The sequence below is a fragment of the Acanthisitta chloris genome, unplaced genomic scaffold (assembly GCF_000695815.1).
Source record: "Acanthisitta chloris isolate BGI_N310 unplaced genomic scaffold, ASM69581v1 scaffold7092, whole genome shotgun sequence".
NCBI classification, from domain to species: Eukaryota; Metazoa; Chordata; class Aves; order Passeriformes; family Acanthisittidae; genus Acanthisitta; species Acanthisitta chloris.
This window is the reverse complement of record NW_008658800.1, coordinates 39,319-50,116: the sequence shown is the minus strand read 5'-3', so window position 1 is coordinate 50,116 and position 10,798 is coordinate 39,319. Positions and strand designations below refer to the sequence as shown.

At 38.8% G+C, this 10,798-nt stretch overlaps 1 protein-coding gene across 2 annotated transcripts in view; it reads right to left on the bottom strand.

The window, feature by feature from the left end:
- Positions 1-10,798, bottom strand: part of LOC103812215 (mitogen-activated protein kinase 10) — a 48,867-nt gene that overhangs the window by 10,359 nt on the left and 27,710 nt on the right. For both annotated transcript variants that reach the window (XM_009085225.1, XM_009085226.1), the window contains 2 exons: positions 5,267-5,449; positions 3,300-3,424 (listed from right to left, as the gene is read on the bottom strand). In XM_009085225.1, coding sequence (XP_009083473.1) covers positions 3,300-3,424; positions 5,267-5,449 — 308 coding nt within the window. The remainder of the gene's footprint in view (positions 1-3,299; positions 3,425-5,266; positions 5,450-10,798) is intronic.

Below are 10,798 nucleotides of genomic sequence, written 5' to 3'. Positions count from 1 at the left end.
ATTTATAATGCTGTAAATCTGGGCAGACATAGAGGGTTGTTACCTCCAGGTTAAACTTTGACACCAAATTCTCTGCTTATTCCCTGAAATGGCTTTGGTGCTCTTCATTGCCTGCTCCAACACACACTGACATTTAATGACATTGCAACAGCTCACTTCAAAATTCCTGTCACATTAAATGCTTTCAGTTACCTGTTCTCCTGGGCCTCGGAACGAAACGGACCCTGCACGACAGATGCTTAGCTGCTTTTGATGCAGCCAGTTACTGGGGAGAAGGAGTAATCTAACTAGACAGCTGAAGTTACCTAATTATCCCCTCCCCAATACTGTACTGGCTAAAAATTCCATCTTGTTTAATACCTCTGTATGTTAATTTCTGTGTTATCCCTACTGTACAGGGTTATTGATAGTGGAAGGAATCCTGCCTTTTGTTACAATACGGATGGAAAACCTAAAACAACCCTCCAAAACATCCCACTACCAAACCTTTAGCTTCAGGATGAAAGATTTCACTCTGTGTAAAAGTACTTCCTTCCAGGATCTGAAGGGACTACAGGGAAGCTGGAGAGGGACTCTGTTAGGAGCTGCAGTGACAAGACAAGGGACAATGGGTACTAATGAAAGAGGGGAAATTTAGGCTAGATATTAGAAAGAAGATTTTTCCTGTGAGGGTGGTGAGACACTGGCACAGGTTGCCCAGGGAGGCTGTGGCTGCCCCAACCCTGGCAGTGTTCACAGCCAGGTTGGATGAGCCTTGAGCAACCTGCTCTGGTGGGAGGTGTCCCTGCCCAGGGCAGGGGGTTGGGAGTGGATAATCTATAAGGTCCATTCCAACCCCTAAAATTCTATGATTAAAACACTTTTGTTACCAAGAAAGGAGTGTACCACATACAGGCACCTTGCTGTCTTGTAAAGAACTAATAGCCAAGCAGAAATCAAACATTCAGCAGTAAGTGACGAATGGTAACATGAATCACAAGTAAAGCTTTGTCTCCACTGTAACAGCTACTCCTCATAGAGGCACTGCCAGTTAGTAGCAGTCTGAGAACCTCAGGAGAAAGAACAGAAAGCCACCAATCTCTGAATAATCTGTTAGAGAAACTTATTCCATCCTGGAGACACTGAAGAAAAACACAGTCTGATAGCAATTCAACAGCTGAATCAAGAGGCAAAGAGAATCCAACTGCGTTTAATTTTCTCCAAAAAATAGTTAATGATTCACTGCTAATCACTGAAGGTGTGTCAGCATGAACAGATGGATATTTATAATTTAATAAACTGTTCATTGCAAAAAGCAAGTCTTCCAGTTTATCTTTCCCTCTGAACGTGAGACTGGCAAAATAATGAGCATAAGAGAAGTCAGGCTCTTTCAAGAATTCCTAGCATTCTGACAAAATACACCAAATATTAATCCCATGTTCTTCTATTTAAATAACACTGCACGCAACCTGCACCTTCCTGGTTTATAACCTGCTGTGAAGAGGAGAAGGCTATCTGTAGCATACAGAGATTGCTGCCAAAGCAATTCAATAACAATTCACTGTCAAAGTACTCATGAGAAAAGTATGATTCCATAGCATGGTATTGACAAGAGATACAACATTTTGGAAGTGAAAACTTTGAAGCCAAGAGAAAGCAGATGGGGATGCTTATGTTCAGCCTCTGTTAGCTACACAATAACTGTGCAAAGAACCAGGTGGGCAAGGAGAACGGAGGTTTATCTAAAAACATGCAGTTCAGACAAAGATGCAAACTCCAAACAACGGGGACAATATTGAGCACTTGAAGCTAAACATTTAAAGGCACTGTTTGTTCCTCACAGCATGTCCTCTGTTCTTTGAGGTACTATGGAAGAAATGACAGTTTGGTTTTCCACTGCTTTGTGATTACTGCAATAAATGCAATGAAAGACAGGACAAAAATTCAACCTGTACTTCAATCTGAAATGCAACTAAGAACACACATTTGGAAATTGGGCAAGCCATTACATCAGAATATCCACTGCACCAATTTCCCTTCCTGTTCTGTGCCAGAAGTGTCTCTCTGTGGTTGAATTCACAGGCAAAGCATATCTAAAGAGGCAGCCAAATCTGAGTTCTGAGATCAGAGTAGTACCATGAAATGGAGTTAAGAAATGCATGAAAACACAATAAAAGTGTCTGGCAATGGAACGAGATCTTCAAAAGGGATGTGGAAATAAAATGTACATACCAGAGTGTAAGATATTGCAGGGTAACAAATGCTTACTCTTCAGACTGATAAGCTTTTTTTCTTGAAGAAAACTAAACAGAGCACACAAACTAAAGGTTCTATAGATAGCAAAACCAAGCCCAATAAAGCTCTCCTAAATAACATCCTCTGCAAAACTCCTATATGCTTGAAATCTAAGGAGGGTTTGTGCAGTCTGTTTACCTTTGAAGTTTACTGCACTTTCAAGAACACAGACTGAATTGGAGCATGTTGCTAAAGAGCAGTGATTTAATTTTGTGAGGTTTCAGTTTCCTATTTTAGTTAAGATTTCTAAACCTGTTGAAATACTGAGCTGTTTTCATGCCTTTCATACACAGTATTACAGAGCACATCTTGGAATTTCTACCTATACCTATTATACTATGTCACTGAAGTGCTGACAGATTTCACTTACTCCTGTTAACACCAACCTCACCAAGGTGTACAGAGAGGTGTCTGGAGCACGATAGGATTATAAGAAAGATTTCATTTGTTTGCATACAGTGCACATGATACTGAACATTGAACCATGGCCCAGGAAAACACATGAGCCCCTGCTTCATTTTGAGGAATAATTTATGTTCTGCTAAGCTTTTTCCTGAATCCTGACTTCAGGATCTTGTATTGGTTTAATACACATTCATAAAAATTAATTCTTCTCCTCTCCACATGTGTCCATGGACACAAACACAGGAAGTGATGTTTGCTGTTTTCCACAAAGAAAGGTTTAGAGAGAAGGACAGTATGTTTTGCCAGATTGAGTTCTATAGCTAGGAAAAACCAGGTGAGCTACTGGTTTCAAAAATCCTTTCTTCATCTTGTCTAGAAGAAAGCAGAAAATAGCTTCACATGCTTTAAGTGTTTTTGCCTCTCCCATCTGTTTTCAGTTAATCTAACAAAGAGAGTTATCCTGTCCCCACAGATCTCATTTCACATCAATCCCAAGACCACCACAGTCACAACATTGCTTCGTTATGGCATGTTCATTATCATGGTGCTGTAAAGCAGCAGGAAGCTGTGAATCACATTTGCATTCAGCAGTCTGAAGCAAGGAGTCATGCCTCACTTACCGCCTCCACTTCTGCTGGGTCATACCAGACATTAATGTATGGATGCTGTAAGGCTTCATCTACCGATATTCGCTTGGCCGGGTCAATGACTAGCATCTTTGATAAAAGGTCCCTGGCTTGACTGGCTAGAACAATGAAATCAGAGAAACACAGTATTAGTACACAACAACCACTGCATTCAGAGGAGGGTTAACTGGGTTAGGAAAAGAACAACAGCACAACCCTTTAAGAGATTGTTTGTATGTACTTCTGCTCCATTGTCTTCTTATGACAACTTCAACAATCATTTTAGGTCAGATTGATTAGGAAGGTGCTAACATCAGCACCTTCATCATCTAACATCATTCAACATCTAACATCAGCTAACATCATTGTAATTCCCCTAACAAACTTCAATGCTATTTCACATGCATGCAGATTCCATGTAGAGGCCTGAATAATATACCCAAGAAAACTGTGCTTGATGTACCTGTGATTATAATCAGGATCAGAGAGCAAAAGTTCACATTACAAAGTCTAAAATCATGACATTAGTGACTCAAAGCCTGAACTTACAGGCGTTCTTATACTGGCTCAGAAAAACATCCAACTGCTCTGCATGTTTGAAAGTTTTTCACCTAGTCTGCTGTGAGGCATCAAATGTTTTAAAGAAGCTTAGGTACTAGGATGATCTTAGGGCATCCCATAAAAAGCATTAATTTCAAATCTTGGCTCAACTCATAGTAGTATGAAAGTGCATTGGAACTGTTTTGGTCTTGTTTGTGTAACATAATAAAGTTTAAATCAGTGGATTTAACTATGTTCCACTACATACATACATACATATATATATATATATATAATATTAAACCATTAACATTGCATCCTGGTGAAGTATTTAGGCAGGGCATGGGATGATACAATGCTGCACAAGTAGGTTTTTTTAATACACTGTTCCTTGTTCTATGAGTCTATCTAAAAAACTGGCATTCAGTATGCACAAATGCATGTGCTTTCTGTATCCAAAAGATAACAGCACTATTTGACAGTCATTTCTATTCATTAGCTGCAAATCCAGGAAAATTCCATTATTCAGTTGTGTTGTAGTAGGAGTATAAAATTCTGTGTATCCAAAAGCATCTGCTCAGACCTTTTACGTTGCTCCCAGAGCCAAGACAGCAGCTTGGCTATGAAAGATGTTAATTGGAAGAAAATTCTGGGTCATGTAATGACATGCAAATTGCAAGCAATTGGAAACCATTACATGCCACTATAGTAAGTGGCTCCAAGTACTTGAGTGCTGCAGAACTGCTACACAGTACAAGTCTGCAGGGGCTCCAGGGCTGTGACAAAAAATGCTTTCTTTACTAAACACACATTAATCACTCTGTTCAATCGAAGGTCAGTGCCCTGTTCAAGTCAAACAAGACTAATATATGATTAAAATCATTGCAACTTTTCTCATACAGGGGTATATCTAATCATACTGTAACTAATTTTACAAAATCTCTTTTTTGGAAAAAAAGAAATCCACCCATAGTGGATATTAAACCTCAGCTACATCATTTGGCTGACGTTGCCAATATCTTTCTACTTGCTAGTAAAGGTAGAGCTATGAGGGAGGCATCTGGCTGAACTGCTATTTTTCATCTAAAACAAAACAGCACAAGTGCTATGATCTTCCAGTGGAAGTTACACTGCTCCTTTGTGTTACAAGCTCAAGAGTAAAGAAACACCTCAATTCCTTGTGGTACAGAAACATCACACAGATATGCTCAATGCATCAGTGATTATGTTCCCTTGGCTGCCCAAGCACCAGGATCTCTAAAAATCATTTCCAAAAGCTGCCTCTCAGCTGAACAAAGCCCATGCAGTCGTTCATCTCTAACTGCATTAAAATGGAAATGCAAAGAGAGAAGAAAAACTGGAAAAACCCTTCACTGCACTGTAGCTCTCGCAAGTGGACCACGTCCCTTTGTCAGACATACCTTTGAGTTTGTTGTGTTCCGAGTCAGCTGGGAAGAGAGAGTCTGGAAAAAGTTTGGGGAAAGTGAGGCCAGCATACTTGGGTCTGTTCTCGACGTAGTTCCGTACTGTTGGCTGCAGCTTCTTCATGAATTCTGGACAGGGCGTTCCCAGCTGCTCAATAACTTTATTCCACTGATCAATATCTGAACACCAGTAGTTAAGGAAAGCAAAACACAAACTCCAGTGTACTCTCCTGGCATTTGAGTGTTCTGTAAGAATCCTCAGAAGTGTTTTTAACTCCCTTCATCACATCTTTACAGTCACTATCTTGTCTTCTCACTATGCTTCTAGGTCCTGCAGATTGCAAAAGGAAAACTCTCGCACGCAACTATATTTACTTGAGGACATTGTGCAATCCTAAACCCACCACCACTGGAAGATACACAGCTTCCACTCTTCGAGTCAACACTTGTTACCATTCTTTTAAAAACTTGCAGTCCAATGACTTCCACTCCCTTTTTTTACATGCAGGTAATTGCCACCACATCACCTTGAGCTCACAGGCACAGCCTGGAAGAACATCGTGCACATCTGCTCTCTCTGTTCAGTCTCTGCAGAGTCAGACCCACCTGACTTAAAGAAGCTCTTCATGGGAAAAAAGTCACCTTCAAGTCATCTGCTTTGCTTACTCTCTCCAGTAACTTTATTGGTGCTAATTTTTCTAATTCCAGCCAACCAGCAAACCCTGCAAAGTAACTTGTTTGATACTGTCAGAATGCACCAGGACTCATTTTCTAGAGACAAGTGATGCACAGGTGTAGACAGATGTTTCCCCTAAACCGAAAATGTGACAGCTGCACTACTAAACTTTTACTAATAAGAAACAGGCTCTCATGCTTAAAAATAAATTCTATTACAGGCAATTTGTACTGAGCTTTTTTTTTTTGTTGTTGTTCTGGTGTTGATTTGCTAGTTTTCTTGTGATTGCAATTAGGCATCTGATAGGTATATAGCTCTTCCAGTCATGTTCAGAACAAGACTTGCTGTGCCAAAAGAGAAAGCAAATGATCAGTACCATCTCTACATCACACTGGCTCAGACAATTCACAGAGTTAGGAATCTGATGACAACATGGAAAAAAACCCAAAGAGCACATGCAGCCATGGGTACATTGATGCTAAGGAATTATGATGAAGGGAGTTTTGTTAACACACTGGAAGTTAAAGGCTTTTAAAAGACAAACCTTCAAAGCATTTCAGCACAGAATTTTTTTTTAAAATTATACTTCTAGGTTATTATTGTCATGAGTGTCGTAAGTGTGGAGGAGTTTCCTGAATACTAAAGACAGTTCCTCACAAAGGAGAGAAATCAGATCAACAAAATGAAGGTAACAAGAAAAAATACTGAAGTCAAGCAAAAAATAGATCTTTGTTGCAGTAGCAGTTTCAGATTTTTTAAGAAAATGGTTTGGTTAAGAGAAATGGAAACACTATATTTACATACCTTGAAAAGTCAAGACAGACTTAATTGTGATTCACCTGCACTGTTTTATTTGAAGAAAAATCCAATAATTCACTTAAAAATTGCAGGTTTACTAATAAAAACTGTTTAAAGGAAGGAAAACAATTTAAACATATGCTTTAACTATGCTGAAACAGTATTTGAGTAATTTTATTTTCAACTGGTTGCTGGAAATAGCAGCAGTCTGTAAATATTTTTCTGAATAACTTCCATTTTTTAAACTAGAGCAACGATTTATGTAGAACAACCTCTCTCTCTCTCTCTCTCTCTCTCTCACACACACACACACACACACACACACACTCCATAGGTATTATGTAACTTATCTGGTGTTCATGAAAAATATCTTTTTCTCAACAGAAATAAAGATATCCAAGGCTACAACTGCTCAAAGAATAGCCTGAATATTTCATTCAACCTTTTGTTAGAAAATAAAGTGGATTGACATTTGAAACTTGTATTCAAGCTAACACACCTCCCTGGTTGCTGGCTGAATTATTTCAGAAGCAATTCTTTCTGAAGAACTTAGGAATACAGAGTGTGTAAATGCTTTGTAAAGAACAGAGAATACAGAAATGGAGGTGCTGTTAGTTGTGCCAAGAGAAGCTCAATGGGTGAGAAAGCAAAGTTATAAAATCATCACTGGAAGCATCGCCTGTGTGGAATGAGGGAAGGCTGTTTGACAAACAGTGAGGGCCAAATACAGGACTTGCTTCAAAGCAGAAGCCAGAAGCTACTTGTACAGAGCAGGTTAACCATCTCTCAGGCATTCAGTGAAGGCCAAAGAAGAGAGAACTTTGAGATTATAGAATATTATGGGACTTGCACATGTTGAGGGGGAAAATGTAGTAAGATGCTCTAGATGTAAGTGAAAAAGGGCCTACATGGTGGGAATCACTGTCAGTGGTGATGGAGTAGGGGGAAAGAAAATCCATAGACAATGAGCCAGTGCCCTCTGCACACATTTCTTCTAAGTTGACAGAAAAGTTCTCACTAAGAAACAACAGACACACAGACTATCACACAGGACTGGAAGATTTTAAGAGATGGAATCATCAGTGTAAAAATGAGAGCCAAAGTCAAAGGGAGCTATCAGAGCCACCACGTTCTGCTCCTTGACTAGATTTGCAGGAGGACAGCACTGCAGCTTTTGCTTGGCTTGCACCAAGAGCCAAAAGGTCAGGCTGTATGTCACAGCAACTTCAGGGATTGGTTTTAATGAACTGAATGATCTGAATGGATCATTGTGTTTCTTTAGTGTCTTATTTCTGATTCATGTTGCTCATATACTGCCAAAACCCATATACATTCAATTGGTCTTTATCTATATCCATATACACACACAAACACATACAATTACCATGATGGAGCACTCAGGACCTGTTTTTGTCCTAATAATAGCAGTAACAAAACCATGCCCAACAAAGGTAAAGACAAAGCTTTTTTAGTCAGATGGACACACATTTTTGCTCTAGTACTGTTACTCCACTTACCTAGACCTTACTAGCACTGGGTTATATTCTGAGATCAAATACATGAAAAGGTGCAAGAATGTAGTAACATTCTTGCCAAATAGTGGTCTGGCTCCATTTCACTCTAATGTTTTAAACAGTCACCAGTTGTGGTACCTCTGTTTTGAAAAAAAAAACCCCCAAAACTGAGGTCTACTTACAAAGCAAAGTTGAGCAGCTTTCTCTAGCTTCAACAGTTCTGCAGCAAACAAATGGTACTATGGGTACTCATGTGAATCAAAATCTACTGTAGGTGACATCAGCCAATGGGAGATTGTAACTAGAGATGTTACCTGCATATCAGTTGGATAAATGGTACGATGAGTTAATGATCACATAACTCTGACAGGAATTTCCCAGGCAAAAAAAAAAATTAACCTGTATTTGAGTGAATAAAAGCCTTCAAGAAGAAAAACAGAAGGTCCTGTGTTTCCCTTTGAAATTAAACAAATGTTGGACAGACTGAAACTTGGAAAGAATTATACCTCAAAACTCTGGAAAATGATGAAATGTCTGCTTTAAAGTTGCTGGAGTCATCTCAGCTGTCCCTTGCCTCAAGCAGGATCAAGGAAAATGTGTCAGCTATTCACAATAACATCTGTATGATTTAAGACAGAAGAAGGGATCCCACCTGGATTTATTAGCTTGTCTCTGGCACTAACACTGTGGCATTTTTACTAACATTGAGATGGCCATACCGAGTTCCAGCAAAAATTTAAGAAAATAGTTCAAAAATGTGGATATTTTGAATGAAGATTTATCATTGAGACCTCAGGTTGCCTGAAGCTTACCCACCACCTTTTCTCTTTTCACTCTTCTATTGTCCTAAGGCTTATTCTCCTTTGCTCTCTAAATACCTGTTTATTTACTCGGAAGATAACCAGAAGCTGAACTACAGATTGAGACATATTTTTCAAAAGCAAAGGCATAAAACTCCTAATGAGAAAATCATATTTTGAATGAACAAAGAAGTGTTTCTACTGGAAAAATCAGATTCCACAATAAAATCATCTATTTAGAGGTACAGGAGAATGTTTACCAGTGTTTATGTTTCTGTGTGCATTGATGCAATGTGTTTCAGAAGTGTGAATTAAGAAGCAGCATTTTGGTCACTGAGTTGTCCTGCAAATTTCAGCTAAATTACATTTCTGCAAATTTCCAAACAGCTATAAGGAAATGGAGCTTAGCTGTACAGGAAAATTTATAATACTTAGCTGTTCAAACAGAAAATATTAAGAGCATTTCTACAGTGTACAAAGTAATGACTTGTGATTAAAAAGAATTACATTCAGACAAGAAATTACTGTCTTTGTACCTAAGCTACCTAGCCTCAAAATGACAATAATTTTTCTTTTTTCCTTCTTTTTTTGGAACGAAGGATTATATTTTGTTATGTTCCACAGTAAGGTTTTGCAGGAGGAGTTACTGCTTGCCATAGGATGTTTTAGTTGTACTGTGACACAAATAACTTAATGTAATCACTCATGTTTTTTCTCCTGAAAAAGGAATCTTTCTCTAAGATCCTCCTCAGAGAGTATCTATGGACTGATGCGGTAAGCACAAGGAATTCTGCCCAAATGCTTTTGGAACTGTGCTGGATAGTGGTGGTGATGGTGGGGAATGATGCTGCCCTGCCCAGAATAATACTGGACAGCACTTTCTTCACCAGTTAAGCAGCACATCTGCACTAGTTTTACTGCTCTGGAGCAGGATTTGCTCTTCCTGGCTAAATGTGCAGCTTCTGGAGATAGTTAGAACTAGGACATGTCAAATCTTGCTTTTATGAAGGTAGGCATGACAAAAACCAAATGGACATGGGGATCTTCCTTTGTAACACAGACAGGGTAAGTTTACCTCTTTTCAATCTCAGAATCTTAAGGGAATTACCTTTCTAATAGTTTTCTCCTTAAATTTGCATGTTCCACCAACAAAAACTAACTGCAGTGCTTCAGGCAATTTTTTGATCTCCTAGCTTGTTGAAATTAGAATAATTACTATGAGCAGCTGTGTATTTCCTTCCCCAACACAAAACTGTGGCACAAAACTTGATGGCTCAAACTGATGATTTTTTTTTTTTTTTTAAGTTGGACCTTTCTTTTATAAACAAATCTGTTAAAAACCAAACTAATCAGCTTCACTGTGGGAGACATCAGTGTCACATTCATATTTTCCCCACGGTCCCATAATTTACATACTGATGTCAACACAGCTTACAAAAGAAACCCACACAAAAGAAATGGAAAATGCTGCCATCTGACAAGACAGCAAATGTAGAGCATTTTCTGTGCCAAGGTGAAAGCTTTGAGAAGAATGTGGCATTTGTACAAATTAGACTGCAACAGAAAATATTTTGCGACTTTTAGAGCAGTTGTTGCTATTTATATGCTATAATAGAACATGTGGTGATAGTAAAAATACTATGCAGCACAGAGAAAATCACTTCAGAGGATTACCATTAATCATTCAGAAGTTAGGAGACAGTGGTGTTGGTTGTGCAGCTCTCATTAACCTCTTGGGTGC